This window comes from Fukomys damarensis, unplaced genomic scaffold (genome assembly GCF_012274545.1).
Source record: "Fukomys damarensis isolate Sample0158 unplaced genomic scaffold, DMR_v1.0_HiC HiC_scaffold_36, whole genome shotgun sequence".
Classification (NCBI taxonomy): Eukaryota; Metazoa; Chordata; class Mammalia; order Rodentia; family Bathyergidae; genus Fukomys; species Fukomys damarensis.
This window is the reverse complement of record NW_022900948.1, coordinates 19,301,046-19,318,968: the sequence shown is the minus strand read 5'-3', so window position 1 is coordinate 19,318,968 and position 17,923 is coordinate 19,301,046. Positions and strand designations below refer to the sequence as shown.

Sequence of the window (17,923 nt, the reverse complement as noted above, 5' to 3'; positions counted from 1 at the left end):
ATTCTGAATCCAAAGGAAGGGAAGCATTACGTAAAATACTGCCCAAAATCTAAGGCTTCTAGTTTACCATTCTTTATGGCTGAGTAGTACTCCATTTTATAAAAAACAAAACAAAAACACATTTCCTTTAGCTAAATGGATGCATACTGATGCCATACTCTTAAGTGAAATAAATAGGACACACATGTTTAAATACCAAATAGTTTCTCTGCTGTGAGAAACTGAAAGTGTAAATAAGGATCAAAATGTATAATTGATAATGTTAAATAGGGAAAAAAGGTCCAAACAGGAAGGGAAAGGGGGAAGTGGCAGGGGTAGGGGAAAGGAAAGAAGGAAAAGGAATAAATATGAGGGAAAAAAACAAAATAAAGCAGAAACAAGGTCTTTGTAAAGACTTGGTGGATGCTATTTTCTGTGCTCAGGTTCTTTTGTAATTAACCAAAAATAAAAAATATTCAAAAATCAATTGACATTTTAACTCAAACATTTTGGGACAAATTTTCTGATGCTCCTTTTATAGTGTTTGTACACTATAAATAGTGTATAGTAATGCACATTAACTATATGTTTTAGAAGAATGTAATACATGAGAACCATGAATGCTACTATGAGATTCACCACCTCCGCTCAGTTTTTCTACTGTGTGCTACTTCACTTTCTCTTTTTCTTTCTCTTGCCTATTTTCTAAGGGAAGTTGCTGGTACATCTTAAACATTCATGCAAAGTAAGAACAATGGTACAGAAAGAAAAAGAATAAACCGTATTTCCTTTCCCAGATTTTTAGACTTATATTTATGATTGTGTCAAGGTGAGCTTCAGAAGGTTTAATTTATCTTTCTTGGTGCTTCTCTACTACCAAGCTCATCATTCACGCATTAGAGAGTTGAAAAGCTGCAGAGACCACAGCTTCCAGCAATACATTAAATCTCTTACTTTGAGGTTTGGTTCTGGTTGATTTTTTTAAAATTTAAAAGTACTGCTGGGAGGATAAAGATGATGACAGATGACTTGTTCCCAAATTTCCCCCAGTTTATTTGAAAGATTTATTTTTTTTTATGACAAAAGAGTGGAAATACTTAAAAGGGTAGTATTATATTTTCTACTTTTCTGCATAAATAACATACAAAAGGACTTTTCTACATTACAGTTTCAACAAGAACAATAACAACTAGAACCCGCAGTATGCATAGCAGGAGTTACTGTGTGATTGGAGTTAGCGTTCACTTTTCTCACTCAGCATGTTAGTAGTATGCATCTATTGTTGGGAAATGAGGTTTTTGTTTACCCTTTCATGTGTTTATCTTAGATTAAATCTATATGTATTTTGTTTCGGATTCTGAAATACAACCAAACTCGTTCACAAATATCACCAGAGGATAAATATTCAAGAAACATTAAATGACCGAGTGATGTCCATAAAGGGACACTCAGAAATCAGCCAAAGACACATATATTTGGGCTCTAAATTAGAATGTCCAAAGTGTTCTTATTATATACAGTTATTTCAAGGAGATATAACTTTAAATTTAAAAATATCAAAACAATGCATAGTCTGTGTATAAAAACACATGTACTGAAACACAATTTTTACTAATGTAAGTAGTGGTTTAACCCATGTGTCCATTTTCACACAGATAATAGAACAGATCAATATCCATGTCCTTCCCAACTCAGCCAAAGAGAAATCATAACACAGAATGTGCTACAGCTGACCTCAGGATGTAGCTTCAGACAGGTACTTTTTCCTGTCACTTTTTTTTTTTAAGTACTGGAGTCTTAGTCCAGGGCCTTTGCAATGAGCTACATTATTCCCAGCTCATTGTTAATTTTGAGATAGAGTCTCACTATATTGCTAAGTTGCCCAGGTTGGGCTCGAACTTCCCAGCACCCTGCCTAAGTCTCCCAAAGTGTTGGAATTACAGGAGTGCATCCCCACACCTGGCTTATATTGTAAATCTGATCCACTGAATTAAAGAACAATCCCTTAAATGACCTCTCCCGGAGAAGGTAAAACCAATAATATCTTCAGTAAATTAATGTCATATTCTGAGATCATCTCAAGAATATCTTTTTAAAAAACATATGATTTCAAATTTCACAAAATGTATGTCTTTAGTTTCTCTATAGCAAATAATACAGAGTAGAAAGTACAGTGGGGAAGAGTGCAGTAAATTTAGCTAAAAAGGTGCTGGGGAAACTGATTGCTGGCACACTGTACAAGAAAACTCATGATCAAAAGAAATCATGCAAGTTCCTAGTACCTCACTACACAAAAATACCCAGTGAAAATGCTCCACTCCAAAGATTTTTATCTTAATTTGGGCTCCAATGCAAAACACCATGAAATAGCCTAACAGATCAGTAAAATTGAATTTCTTATTGAATTCCTGAAAAAGAATACTGATTTTTAAAAAAGAATTTAATTATCATAATGCATTTTCTTTCACAGTTAATATATTCACATCACCACTGAAAATAAATGAAATATAATAAAAAATTATTCTGTACCTCAAAGAAAGAGTTTAAAAGCATCCTAACTTTTGGTTTCCTATTTAAGAATCATCTTGCATGGCTTATTATGTACTAATATTTATGCAATCAAAATTTACCTATCAGTAATAAGATTACATAATTTTATAAAATAATCTAAACTCTCACATGAAATCCACTACTATTATTCCAATTTAGCGTAAAAGTTAAAAAATATACATACCTCCACAAATATAAAACACGGGATGATGGAATAACTTCGTCGAGTGTTGTTTCCTACAGCCATTTCTCAGATCATGTAACAAGACTGTGCTGTCTAAAACTTTCCAGGCTGAAATATAAATAGAAATAGGTTGCATGGTATAAGAACCATATGATGGACCTTTTCTTCCTATTCCATATTATCTACTATACATTTGATCCTCCTTTACACTTTCAGTTTCTCACACCAGAAAAACTATTCAGTATTTACATGTGTGTCCTTTTTATTTCACTTAAGAGCATGCATACATTTAGCTATAAATGTCTCTAGTTCCTCATGACAAATTTTTTGTAAATAGGGAGGGGTGGAGGGGTTGGAGGCAGGACAGGGGGATGGGGAAGAAAATAAGAACCAAAATATGTCATGTAAAGGTACAAATTCCCAATGGTGAATGCCATCATACTGTAAACCTACAATGTACCAATACATTTAATAGATAAAAAATATGTTGAAAAGTCTCTTAAGCATGTACTTAAAAATATCAGTTATCCTCTAGGTAAACAGGCTGTGCATAAGCAATGCAAAACAGTGAAATATGGAATAATCAAGTCAGAGTAATCATTGCAGTGAAAAGCAAATAATATACACACTATGAATAGTCTCAGTACTAAAATAACCAGGTAGGGTGGTCTCTTGTGCACAGAGGCATAACAAATAGAATTCTAATTTACTAGAACTGCATAGTGCCTCAACTCAGTAGACTGCTCTCAAGCCATGAAACAGCATCTGGTATAAAACATTTGATACTATTCATTTTCTCTGGAATTCCCCTAACTTGTGCCTAATCTTCCAAGTTTTGAACTTGTTTGGTCATGCTTATTTGCTTGTGCCCTTGCTTGTGCCTTTGGGACCAACATTCAGTGCAGGTATCCATCTCTGACTTTCTTCCATCACCACTGGTCGCCCTTGCTCCTTTAACTGCACAGCTGTGAACTACTTTGAGTTAATACTTCTTCAGTCTGTCTCTCTGGGTGCCCTCGACGCAGTGTGTATGAATCAAACATGAGTAAAACCAATAACACATTCTCTGAGCTTACAATAACACATTCTCTGAGCTTACAAGAACTGATTAGTTGAGTAAAAGCAGATTACTGTTAAACATCTTATTAGAACATTCCTGTCCTTCTTTGAGTTGAAAATATGCCTGTAATAAACATGAATTTTTGTTCTTTTTAGTAACAGCAATGAAAATTTTAGATTTTTATGAAATTTGCAAGTAAGAAGTTTTCCACAGCATCTTTTATTCTCTGTCTAAGCAGTGATTCAGATGGTTCATGGATCTGCTCTTGACAGTTATCCATTACTTTGCACTTGTTCAGTTTCCACTTCATTCCTACCAATAGTTCTTGTGGGTTGTGAAATGAAGTGTGACATAGGGATTACTAGTCTACTGAAATGTCAGTTGCATCTTTTTAAGGACAAGAATTAATGTTAATGCCTTTAGATTATTTCTCTCCTTAAGGCCTCTACCATTTTCTAGAATGAAACTTTAAACCATATTTAATTCTCTTTTTTTACTCTATGTTTCTCTGTAATACAGATTAATGGGTCACTTTTTTCAGATTCATATATGCACATAGCATATTGTGATTAACTGAGAGTCTGTGGATCAAATTCAATACTGCATTATGTGCTTTTGAAGTCCCTATTAGTCATAATATTTAAATTATTTGTTTTAAGCAACTTATTTTTTCAATTAAAAATTTTTTTGTCTATCATAAAGTAACATAACCAATAAATTATTACTCTATCCTTCTATTTTGGCATTTAAGGACTAGTATTTTGCAGACTAAGAAAGAAATATGTCAATAACATGCATGTACAAGTCTTGTGTGAATATATATTTTCATTTCTCACAAGTACATACCTATGAAAATTGCTAGGTTATATCCAAACTAAGTTTGTATTTTAACAGACCTATTGAAGTATTTTTCAAAGTAAATGTCCTTTTATATTTCCAACTGTAGTATATGAGGGTTCCCACTTCTCCTCCTCCTAAAAGATATTGGTATTATACATCTTATTATACATTTGATTTTGCATTGTTTTTATAACAACATTCAGCATCTTTCCATGTGCTTATTAGCCATTTTATACCTCCCACTGCAAAATGTCTGTTACAATCTTTTGTGATAGATGATTAATTCATTTTAATATTTTCAAAGTGTAAGTGTTCTTTGTATACTCTAGGTACAAGACATTTATTAGATATATATATTGTAATTACTCTCTTTTGGTCTCTTGCATGCATTTTAATTTTCTTAGTGACATATTCTATATATATTATTTTACTAGATTTTTCTTTCTTTTTTTTTTTGCATTGGGGATCCAACTCTGGACCTTGACACTTGTGAGGCAGGCACAGGGCCACTCAGCTAAATCCCCAGCCCAGTAGTATAATTTTTAAATCAGAGACTTTTCTTATTTAACTTTAATTTCAAAGATCATTGAATGCAGATATTAATTACCCTATTATTATATTAACCTAGCTTTTCAATGGCAACACAAAAATATAAACAATATAAGTCAATGTCAATATAGACTAAGTATTAGCAATTATGAGATAATATTAACAACTTAGCAAAATAGATATGTTCAATATTCTATCAATCTATGCAAGAAATATGGATAACTAATGAACATATGAAAATATTCACAGTATCGTTAGGTCAGGTTATGAAAACTAAAACAACACTGAAATATTTCACACTTCTAAAATTGGACAAAAGTAAATACCCAGTGGCCTTGAGGGTTGAAATGTACAGAGCAGTAGATACCCTTTTACATAAATGCCTTATGCTAAAAAACCACTTTGAAGAGTGATTCAGCAGTATATCTAGTAAGATGCAAGACTCTTATTCTCTTCACCATAAAAGAAAATACCTTTAGAAAAACTTGCAGTACAAAAATCATATGTACTTCTATTTGCTAACAAGGAACTATATGAAAAATAAATTCAGGGGAAAAAACATTTACAATAGCATTAAAAAGAATATATCACTTTTGAATAAGTTTATTCAAGGAGGTGGAAGATATATGTGTGAAAAACTGCAAAACATTGATGAAAGATGAAACAAGGAAAAGAAAAAAAGTATCTCATGTTCATTGACTGGGAGAATTAATACAGCTAAAATATCTGTACTACTCAATATGATTTACAGATTTAATGCAATCCCTATCAACATTCTAATGTTTTCACAGAAACAGAAAAGCAACCCTAAAATGTTTTTCTTTTTATTGAGTTTATTGGTACATTTTAGGTATACAGCACAGTTACATTCATTGTTGTAATCTTGTACCTTTACATGACAGGTCTTGGTTCTCGTTTTTTCCCCTTGTCCCTGCCCTCCCTTCACCCCCTCCTCCCCTTCCCATTTACAAACACTTTATTTCCATATTTTCATTTTCTCCTATTTTTTCCTTTTATTCCCTTTCCCCTACCCTTCCCACTTTCCCTACACCTTTAGCCCTTTTCTTCCTATTTCACATTGTTAATTATCTCATTTGGATCTTGTGTACTATTAGCAACCCTAAATTTTGTACAGGAAACAGAAAAGACCCAAAATAGCCAAAATAATCTTGAACAAAAAGAACAAAGTTAGAGGTATCACTTCCTAGTTTCAAAATATATGAGCAAGTTACAGGAATCGAAATTATTTCTTTGCTGAGACTTACTTTTTTCATTTGTTTCAAGCATATTTCTGTTTGTTCATTGAAGTGTTTGTATGATGGCTGCTTTGCAATTCTTGTCAGATAATTTTAACATCTATATCATCCTGGCATTGATCCTTATTGATTCTTCTCTTGTTTAGCTTGAGATCTTTCTCATTTTCAGTGTGATATGATTTCAATTGAAACCCTGGTTTGTTATGTAGCTCAGGATTCTAATTAAGCCTAATTTTTTTTTAATCACACCTCCTTTGACACACTCTAGTAGGTGAAGGGGAAATGTCACCTGTACTGCCACAGATAGAAGAAATCTGGGTTCTCTCTCTAGCCTCTTATGGTACCTGGTGAGGGAGGGACCTCTTGCTGCTGCTGAGCCAAGGTATATTTTAGGCTTCCCACTAGTCCTACACTGAACCCACCCTACCAGGGAAGGGGAATGGTACCACTTTATTTTCCCTGTGGCTTCCACTGATGTTTTGAGAAGGCATCCTTGTTACTGGTGAGTGGTGATAAAACTCAACTTTCCACCAGGCTTCCTCTGATACCACCTCAGTGAAGAGGTAGAAGGGATTGCTCACTGCTGCCAGTTGGAGTAAGAATCCTGACTGTTCACATTCTCTCCCACTTGTCCTTCCCTGCTATGAACACAGCAGGAGTCTAAAGAATGTCCTTATTACACAGCAAGGATGGAAGTCATGGCTCTAAGTTTAGCATTTGTTGGCAGAGGCACTGTTTGATTGGGGCCAAGGAGTTACTATCTAAAAGTTTCCTGGTTGGGAGCTTTTTAGTTTTTATTTTTTGGCTTTTGGACTAAATTAAGCAGGGTTTACTTGGGGATTTTAAAAAGTCTATTCCTGCTGATGTTTACAGTTGCTAGCTTCTCCAGTATTTAACCTGAGATATACATATATCACTGCTGTGTGGTTCCTTGTGTTCTGAAGTGCTTAAATCTCCCCCCTCTCCTTTTTGCTGGTTTTCCCTACAATGCCCCAGATTTTCAGTTGCATTTAACAGGAATAAGGAGAAATGTCTTATGCTACCTGCTCAGAATCAGTAACAGAAGTTGTCCAAGTATTTCTGAAAGAGTATTGCATATGAGAGCTACCAAGATGCCATGTAGCCTAGCACACTGTGTTCTCATGACTGGAGTTTCTTGATGCCCAAGTTTTCAAAATGCCAGGACAAAACACATTGTCCCTTTACTCATTCTTCACGAGTCCCTAATTCATAGCAAATATCCCATTAAGCATGATTAGAAGCAATGAACTAGTCAAATACACAAAAATTTAGGGACTGGTAGGTGTCAAGAAGAGATTGAGAAACAACATATAAATGAGAATAACAACTGTTGTAAGTACAAACAGAAACACAAAAAATATGATCAATTCTAATTCTTGAGGTCTGATCTCTTCCATTAGACATGCCAGACACAATGCCCAGGATCTATAAAATGCTTTAGGAGCCTTTGAAAATGTTTTCATTTCTTTTGAAATTAGAGGGGAAAGGTCATTATTTAGTTGAAAAAATGTTTTAATGTATAATAATATTAATGTATCCAGGTTTATATCAAATCAATTATAAATACAAATTTTAATTTCCATGAAAAAAATAGGCCCACAAGCCAGGCATGGCGGTGCACACCTGTAATCCCAGCACTCAGGAGGCTGAGGCAAGAGGATCACTATGAGTCCAAGACCAGCCTGGGCTACATAATGAGCTCCAGCTCAGTTTCAATTACATAGTGTGACCCTGTCTCAAAAACAAACAAACAAACAAACAAACAAAAATAGGCCCACAAATGCAAAATGGCCTACAGCCCAGGAATCAGTAATGCAGCCTTTGTTGACAGAAAAGTAAGACAAGGTTTGTATAGGAGGTGACTGGTTAGGTTGATTGTAACAGGGTGGGTGCTTCGGTATCAGAGCAGGAGAGAAGACGTTTAGCTAAAAAGAACAGCCGGGATAAAGTGGCAGCAATATGAATCATCCTAATGTGTTTATGACACTTTAAAAACAATTCCCCCAGGTCAAATACATGAAATGCAAGGTTGAGAGGTAGATGCTATGAAAATCTGAGTATGTACATGCAATTCTTTATGCATAAATCATCAGAATAACTCAAGAATGAGAAATACAGGGTTGGTTATTTCCCCATCAGATGAGAACATAAAGGAGCAGAAAGAGGGTTCAATATTGACAGACACAAAACATGAGCCCAAATATGTAATATTCTTCATTTCTAGACAGGTAAGTGTATTGTAAATCACATTGCACTGGAATTTGAATGTCAAAGGATTCAGTTCCATCTCGTGTGTTTCGAATGAGACTTCCAAGCAAATTCATCTTGTTTTAGAGAAGAATAATAATTCCTACTTAATTTAAAACAAATAAAAATATTTATGCTTTATGAAGTACCTATGTTGGTGACACTGAAATGGATGGTGCTAGGGCAAAGTGATATAGCAGGATGGGCGTGAACCTCTTCATTTTGAAGCCAAGCAAAGTTGGATCTGGCTGACCAGTCAGGGAATTTACAGACAGGAAAATGCCCTTCCTGATTCAACAGACCTTTCTGCCCAGCCTTGATGGGAGCTCACCTACCCATGGGCAAAGTCACAGCTTGCAATCACTCTCAGCAGCCATTGATTTTATGGAAACTAGAGCTCACCTTTTGTGCAGGTAAAGTTTATATTGAACTAAATTTGCTAAAAGGTCGTGGTGATTTCTTTCAAAGTTAGATGAAATGAATTAACAGAGTTCCTTAAAAACTATAAAATTAACTAAATAGGCAAAATGACTATAAAAATTATACCCTTCCAACTAAGGCCAAGAACTGTGAACTTCTAGCCCATGTAGATTTAGCACAATATTTCTCAACCACGTCCCTGTTGACCTTGTTTGCTGTAAGTGAGGGGTTTTGCTGAGCACTGTTGGACATTTAGCAACATCCCTGGCCTCTATCCACAAGATTCCAAGAATAGCAATCCTTTTCTCTCCCAAACTATGACAACTTAAAATGTCTCATTGCCAAATGTCTTCCTCAAGAGAACAGCAGAGGAGGGGTGGAGAACACCCCTAATGGGCAACAACTAATTCAGGATCAAAGCAGACTCACCAGAAAATGAGAACTTTTGAGCTGGTGAAAAGCTTGCTTTACCTGGGTTAAAGGCCACAGTTTGGGCCAAGGAAACAAACTTATTTTTCCCTTGTACCTAACAGAAGGAAATCTAGAAATTGTCAAGGCGCCTTATTGACATTTGTTGAAACAATGGGCTTCTAGAGTTCAGAGACCCTGTTGAGATGATATTAAAGCTACTGTAACCAGTAGCTATAATTGTTTTGAACTCTAAAAGTAAACAAGATAATTTTACCCATTAGGTACTACAGACCCAATTCCGAGGGCTTGTGAGCAATTTTGGAGTATATATATATGCTATATCTTATTTTATAAATATATAAACATTTTAGAAGCACCCAAAAGGTACAAAACTAAATGAATAAATACGTAAAGGAATATCTAAAAGAGTAAAGCTCTGGAGACTATTTACTACTAAATTCAGTGTTCATAACAATTTAATCTGAAAATAATTTATAGGTGATATTTTTCTTAATATTGAATTCTTTTTCAGGGAAAGTAGAGATAATTATAAATTAATGATCCCCCCCCAACAAATTCAAAAGAGATGTTACAAAAATCTTTTTATCTCACTTTGCAACTTTGTAAAATAAACATTTACTGTTGGATGTAGAGTTCTCTTTACGCATTTGTTATCACAGAGAAGAGGACCTCAAAACTTGATTATTGAAAACAATCTTAACACCTTAAAATAGCCTTGGAGGGATTTTGCTTCCATCAAAGCAAAATAACTGGAACTGGACTTCATGCTTGAAAGAACTAAAGTATACAGACAGGAATTAATGAGATAATACTATTCAAGGTGTTGGACAGGAAACAGCTTAGGGCAGTGATTCCATAAAACACTGCACAAAGAAAAGTGAGCCCTGGAACTGGCCCAGTTTATCTCCTGGAAAGAATATGTGGGTTCCAGCACAGGGAGGGGAACCCAGACAAATGACCAATGGCTTCTCTGAGCTGGGTGGATAGAGCTGGTACAAACAGTGTGAATCTAGAACAACTGGAATTGTCAAGTCAGGATTTCAGAGAGGAGAACCCAACACAGAGAGGTCACTAGAGAAGTTTGAAGAGAGTCCTCACTCAGCACAATAGTGATGAACTCCTGCATGGGACAAACATACTCCAGGCCCAGAAAAACCAATCAAGAGAATTGGCAGAAATACTTATTAGGATTCATCAGGGCCAAGAATACTTTTGTTCTCACCAGCCAAAACAGAAAGCCTCCCAATTCACCAGATACTGGGGGGAGGATATAGGCTTCATTGAATAATATCTCCAGTATGAAAACATTACTCATCCAGGCACCACAGGCTGTACTGTGAAGTACTCCTTCTAGCATGGGTTTTTAAAATTTTGTCTATTACAAAATGCTGCATAATTAGAGGTTATTTTTATTTTTTTGGAATATTTTTAAAAATACCATGATTAATCTTTGGGCCACCAAATGGTATCTGTTTTCCTCTGGTGTCACCCCCTCCAACACACAGAGAGAGAGAGAGAAAGAGAGAGAGAGAAGGCCAAGTGACAGCACAAACCAAGCCCTAGGTTATGGCAAAGGCTTCTTTGATTTGATTTTTACAACATTTAGTATATGAAGCTTCCTAGAAGTTTCTCAAAATTAGATCGGTTTGAGATTAAAGTGAGATCATGGCCAGAAGAGGTAAAACAAAAGCTTATTTCCATCTGACATCTTCATTTCAGGTGAAGGAAATTGGAGTGAAAAAGGAGATTTTTTTTTAAAAAAGGAGGATTTTTTTAAAAAAACTAAGTCATGTAAGATTACTGACATTTAGAAATGGGAAGAAAGGAGCTAAAGGTGTAGGGAAGGTGGGATGGGTAGGGTAAGGGTAATAAGGGAAAAGAAAAAAATGTGAGATAATGAAAAGATGTGGAGGTGAGCAAGGGGTGAAGGGAGGGCAGGGACAAGGGGAAAAATAAGAACCAAGACTTGTCATGTAGAGGTACAAGATCCCAACAATGAATGTAACTGTACTGTATCCCTAAAATGTACCAATAAACTCAATTAAGGCTGAAAAAAAAAACTAAGTCATGAGAGTTACTTTTCATTTTATACTTTAGTACTCATGATGACTCATAATCCCTAAATGTAGCTCATCTTTAACATGTGTTAAATAGGCATTGACTTTCTGGGTGGTACTGAGATACTCTTCCTTATTCCAAATCATTTCTACTTAGTACCTGATTTCCAACTAGGATCACAGTTAGCATTTAATTTCCCGAAGCTGGAAAAACCTAGCTATGTTTTAAAGTGACAAAGACATTAAGGTGTAGGAACAAATCAAATGAGAATGAAAAATACATTTCATCATAGGTTGTGTGGGATTTGGGGACACAATACTTAGGCTTTTAAAAGAAATGCTTTAAGCTGTTCAATTTTAGAGATGATTTTCAAAGTTTGTCAAGGGTGACAGTGTGCAGGCTCAAACACAACAGGAGGGTGACTGGCATTTCTTTTTTTCTCCAATTTCTTCCCTTTAATGACTCACAGATCTATGGTCCATTTTTTTTGTACTGGTTCTCGAACTCACAGCCTCACACTTACCAGGGAGGTGCTGTGCTTCTGAGCTATACCCTAAGCCCCCATGGTCCAATTTTTGAAGTAGTTCAGATTAAGGCAAAAAGATACAAAGTAATATAAAGCCTACAATTGAGAGAAACCTACAATAGGGTAAAATCTTCACAAAATACCAGGTTCAGGGGTTCTGAGAGGTTATCTGGATTTCTACATTGTTCTTAAGTGACTCTCACCAGATAGATTCAGGCATCCTTAGGGCTCCCATAGTACACTGGCCTGGTTCCGTTTTCTTCCAGTTGCTGAAGTCTGATGCATCGTTCTCATACTTCCGCCATCTCTCTCCACAGTTGAATCCCTGCTTAGACTTTAAGGAGTCACTAACACCCAGCTTTCCTGTTTGCCCATTTGAATCTTTAAACTTACTACATGCCCAGTACAGGATTCCAGCCTATTCTGGGACAGATCACCTGAAGGCAGTCATTGCCACCAGAGCATTACCTGACATGGAGGGACCCTACTGCTAGGCACCCCACAACTGACTATACCTCCCAAGGAGGCCGGCTGCCTGACTAATATGTGAGGTCCTAGAACCCTGACTCTACGGAGCCCCTGCCATCCCGCTGTGAGACATCCTCTGTCCCACATCTGCTCTGAGCCTTTGTGCGTTCCAGGCACTCATTCAGTTTTTGAACTATGTCAAGCTCTTCCTCATCTTGAGCCCTCTCAATCTGTTCCCACCGCCTTATGATAGGGAAAACTTGTATAAACAGCAAAAACCTATAAAGTGTTACAATGTGAAATGGCTTCTGCTGTCTCTAACAGCAGTTTGTTTTGTGCTGCTCAGAACTAATAGGCGCCGAAGGCACTAGTTGCTGAATGAGGCATTCGGTCTTACCCTGAGATAACAGGGCACAGCAAGACCTTGAGCTCCGAAGAGACTGGAGCCACATGATTGTAAGAGTGTCTAGATGAAAGAACCCATTGCTAACATTTGCTCCCCTGACCCTGAACACCCCCCCTTCCTATGGACTAGAATAGATAACTAGGCGAATCTTAAAGGTAAACTCCCCAACTGCAAAGAACTGCTGTCTGGGTTGAAAGTTAACTATCCTATGACTGTGATTTGAATTGTGAGAATGAAATGTAACCACCCAAATGAAGTCAAGGCTGTGAAACCCTACAAAAGGAGGAGCTGTAACCCAGTGCGTCGTCGATCCAGGCACTCCTTGTGTCTTATTGATGAGTAAATTTGTTATTTTATTTTCATTCTGCTGCCTCTCTGTGTGTCACTTACTGCTTCCTTCCATAACAACTAAAGCACTCTTTTTCCACATTGTCTAGGAAATAACTTCCCATTCTTCAGATCTGTAATTAAATGCCATTTTCAAATGGAAAGTTTCATTGCCCTGCCAGAATGGTTTAGGTTATCATACATTTTCATCATATTCCTTCAACTTTATTTATTATGTAATTGTTTCAGAAATGTGTCTTTTCTGGCTTGTCAGGTTTTTCTCATGAGGCCAGAACCCACATTTGTCCTGTTCAGTGCAACAACCTTAGCTTTAACCTTAGCTCCTTTTACAGAACCTAGAGCAGAGCAGGTATGCAATACATGTTAAACAACCTGATGTAGCTACTTAACCCCATCATATTATTCCACATTTGTCCTGAGTCAATTCCTTAGGTCTTGGGTCAGTTGTTTCTAGGTCCTGCATGAATTCAACAATAGAGTCTGCTTCAGCTCTTAGGTCATTCTTGTATGTATGATTAAAATAGTTAAGATTTGCTATATCCTAGAACCAAAAAACTGTTTGGAGGCCATCTCAAAATGTAATCCAGAACACATTTTAAAATAGAAAATGCATAAAAGTCTTTTTCTCTTGAATTCTACCTCTGAGACTTTTTGATAAACACAAAATTAGATTAGTGCTTTAAAAATGATATGCCTTAAGTGTCACAAAAGAACACTTAAAAAAGTCTAAGTTCACTAAAAATAAACCATCTCTGTAAAAGCTAGTCTTTTCAAAGCAACAATGAACACTAAAATGATGCCAGTCATAAACCCAGCAGTTGACCTAAACAGTTGGGAATAAAGCAGAGAGCATGACACTGACAAAATCTCTGATGAGAAGGGGAATCCTTGACCACTTTGTGGTCCACTACTGGAAGAACTATTTAACAGGAAACCACAAGTCTCAGACAAGCAAGGTGTTGCACTCATTTCTTTTTTAAATTGTTGATATTCTTTCTCTGGAGCTATGAAAAAAAAAATAGCTGCAAAGAATAAAAGGGAACAAAGAGGTTTTAATAATTATAAACTAGTGAGCTAATGTTTTCTTCAATAAAATCAAAGACTGGAAGGAAATGAGGTTTTGATGCTCTGTTAAATTAGAGCTTTGAAGCAGTAGAGCCAGGAACAAAAGCCCACAAACAGCGACATGGGGATACACACAAATGCACACACCCACTCACTCCCCAGAGGGCTGATACACTGGGAAAATCACGCTTAGTTTAAAGTCTGGGCAGAAAATATGTTGTCATAGCTCTCAGTCGAAAAGTAACAAATGTGTTTCTTAAGTACATTCTTTTGTATCTTGCTTCAGTTATAAAATTTCAAATGCAAAAAGTAATTGTAATTATCAATAACAAAATATATCATTAAATTTCTATCTTGTTCATTTTATCATGATCTGTCATGTTGTTCCAGTGAAGATGTTAATTGAAAAGGTTTAACACGAACTCTGCTAAAGTTATTCTAGAACAGGCCATATCATAGAAAGGCTCCAGCACACCTTCTGTCATTACTAAACTGTTCTATTATACCTTTCACTAAACTATTCTGAAGATAGTCATTGAGAAGTTTCCATTATACCCACTGATGTTAGGGAGTCTCACTAGGGGCCCCTATCATTTATAGGAGAAGCAATTACAGCCACACAAAAGCTACTTTCAATTCAGTTTTTTATGTTAGAAATAAGCAGAGGTATACTGGGGCTCCTGTTTGAATCTGAGCCTCTCTGAAGCAGCCTAGAAGGGACATTTGTTATGTTGTTAAAATCATAGGGACTACAATGCTTTCCAGAACTGTTGCCATTGGTTCTTCTCCATTGCCCTTTGAATTCTGTTCTAGTTTTCATCTCTAGAGCCAGAGTAGTTCCTAATGATCCAAGAGAGAGGGATCATTAATTAAATAGAGAGAAAAGAAGCAAAAGATGAAGTCCAAGGTAAGAAATTGTTGAGAGAAATTGCTAGAGAAGAGAGAAATTGCTCCCACAGACTAGAATTCTAAAAAATCTGCACAGGAAAGTCCTTTGGATGTGGTAGTTTCAGAATATTAGATAGCCCTTTATGGTCTTACCTGCAGGGATATATGTCACAAGTCACTGTGAGCAGTGGGGAGGCTATGATACTGTTAGCCTGCCAAGCAAGGCTGCATATTCCAATTTAAATCTAAGCTTCCCAAACAAAGAGCCAGGCTGCTTGTTTTTTAGAAGGGGGACAGGAAGAGAAGTGTACCTGTATGTACCTGTGAGACAGGGGGCGGGAGAGAGAGAGAGAGAGAGAGAGACTTAACTCTGGCATCTTCACAAATCACTGCCCGGGACTCTTGTACTCTCATGACAGTCTAATTAATTAGCTCTGTTATACCCTATTGGAATATCAAAAAAGACAGGAAAAAGCAGTGAAAGAAATTCCTCTCACCATGAGAAATTTCACAGAGGGATTCAGACAAGACTGGGGTAAGTCATGGTTTGTCCTCAGTGTTACACAATCAATGGAGCATTTCATGGATTCTGTAACAATCAGCCTTAGAATTTTGAATGAATGTCTATTTTGTTCCTCAGTTTTACCCCATGTGTATTGGAGAGATGATGTCAAACAAATACTTGCAACCAAGATAAAAACAATATCTCTCTAGAGTCTGTAATGGGATATTTCAAGTAGGAAATTTTTCCTTGAATAGCTCATCTTTGAAATACATAGTAATTGGGGAGAAGAGAGAAATTTTCCTGTCAAAGTGAATCACATATGAAAATTTCCTGAAATTAGAGGTGTGGTAGTTAAGCTTAATTGTCAACTTGATTGTCTTGGAAGTTCCCAATAAATTAATAAAGCACATTCTAGCTGTGTCTGGGTGGGTCAAGATGTGACCTTGGGATTTATATTTGGTATCTCACCCCTTCCTCTTTGGCACTGTTATCCTGACTGCTTCTCAACTACCATGAACTAAAAAGTCTTGCTCCACCATGCCCTTTAGCCTTGATGTTTCTGCCTCTGAGCCAACCATGGATTTAAATCACTTGAAATGATGAGCCAAAGAAAACCTCTCCTCCTTTTAGTGGTGGGTATCTAGAATTGTATCTTAACAATGGGAAAGCCAAGTAATACTGAAAATTGGTACTGAGGAATATGAGTCATTGTGACCATACTTGACCATGTGGAACTGGCTTGCAAGGGTGTTTTGAGAAGTTTGAAGAAGTCAACTGGACAAATCCTAGGGTGCTGTGCATAAAGCATAATGAGTGACCCCAGTCAGAATTCAGAGGACCAGAATACTGACAGGAACGTGGACAGTAAAGTCCAGGCTCAAGAAATTCAGTTGAGAGTGAGGGCTTTATTGACAATTGAACTAGAAACCATTGTGTTACACTTTGGCAAAAACTATCTACATTTTACCTGTCTCCTGAACTTTGCAGGAGCCTAAGATTAAGGGCAGTAAATTGATTGATCTGGTGAAAGAGATTTCAAGGCAGCTCAACATTCATGCTGTGACATGGGTACTTCTGATGCTAAATTTATCTTTTAAAGACAGATATATATAGTGAGAATTGGGAACAAAATATAGAGCCAACAATTTGGAAAACTTAAATTTTGGTCTACAAGAAACTATGTGTAAAGAAACTATGTGAGGTCCAATAAGGTACAGTTGCTGAAGAGATGAATCCCATTAAAAAGAAAGCACATACTTTCTACAGAGATAAGATATGTCGAGAATATCTAAGGTAATCAGTAAGAAACCACGCATCACAGGCTAAAGGGTACAAAAGTATCAATTTTTCCTTTGAGAAGAGAGTACCTGGGATCCCTGCTCAGGAAGCATCTGTTACAGAATTAGTTTGCCAAGATTCATTTCACTGAGCTCAGCTGTCCATGCACTTAGAAGCCAGTGAAGCCATGGTTTAAGAGGGCCTGGCTACTGCTTCCAATAATCACACAACTTGATGTCATCCAGTTTTACTGGAATGCAGAATGCAAGACTGTCATTTCAAATTGTTGGCTGCTGATTTTTAAATCTTGTTTTGGTCTGATTTTTCTTCTATCTCCCCATTTCTCCCTTTTGAAATAGGAAAGTTTACCCTGTGCCATTATATTTTTGAATTACATAAATCATTTTTTATTTTTATAGAGGATCACAGCTAAGAGTTTGACTTTAAGAGCAGGAGAGTCTTTGATTTAAACTTTTGAAAAATGGTGGAACTGTTGAAACTCTGAGGAAGTAATACTGTTTTTGATTGTATGTAAGATAGTTGTATCATGCTGGGCAGAATTATTAATTTATTATTGTTTTTATGTGGAGATTAAGTATGGTTTAAGGAAATGTGCTTGAGTGTCAACTTGACAAGAGGTAAAACTTGACTGTTAAGCTTAATTGATTAGCTTAGAAACTGTCTAGTGGTAATAAAGAAGTTTTAAACTTTTAGGCCTTCAAGTCTTAAGAATTCTCACAGGCCCTTATTTTTTTCCTATTTACCCAGGAACAGGCACATCCACATCCACAATGCCTCCCAATGAGAGTGAGTGATACTTTATATAATCACAATGTAAGTTAT

At 36.4% G+C, this 17,923-nt stretch overlaps 1 protein-coding gene across 3 annotated transcripts in view; it reads right to left on the bottom strand.

Moving 5' to 3' along the window:
- Plppr1 (phospholipid phosphatase related 1) overlaps positions 1–17,923 on the bottom strand; it is a 309,420-nt gene that overhangs the window by 140,538 nt on the left and 150,959 nt on the right. For all 3 annotated transcript variants that reach the window (XM_010614350.2, XM_010614348.2, XM_033759180.1), the window contains exon 2: positions 2,714–2,821. In XM_010614350.2, coding sequence (XP_010612652.1) covers positions 2,714–2,776 — 63 coding nt within the window. In that variant the 5' untranslated portion in view covers positions 2,777–2,821. The remainder of the gene's footprint in view (positions 1–2,713; positions 2,822–17,923) is intronic.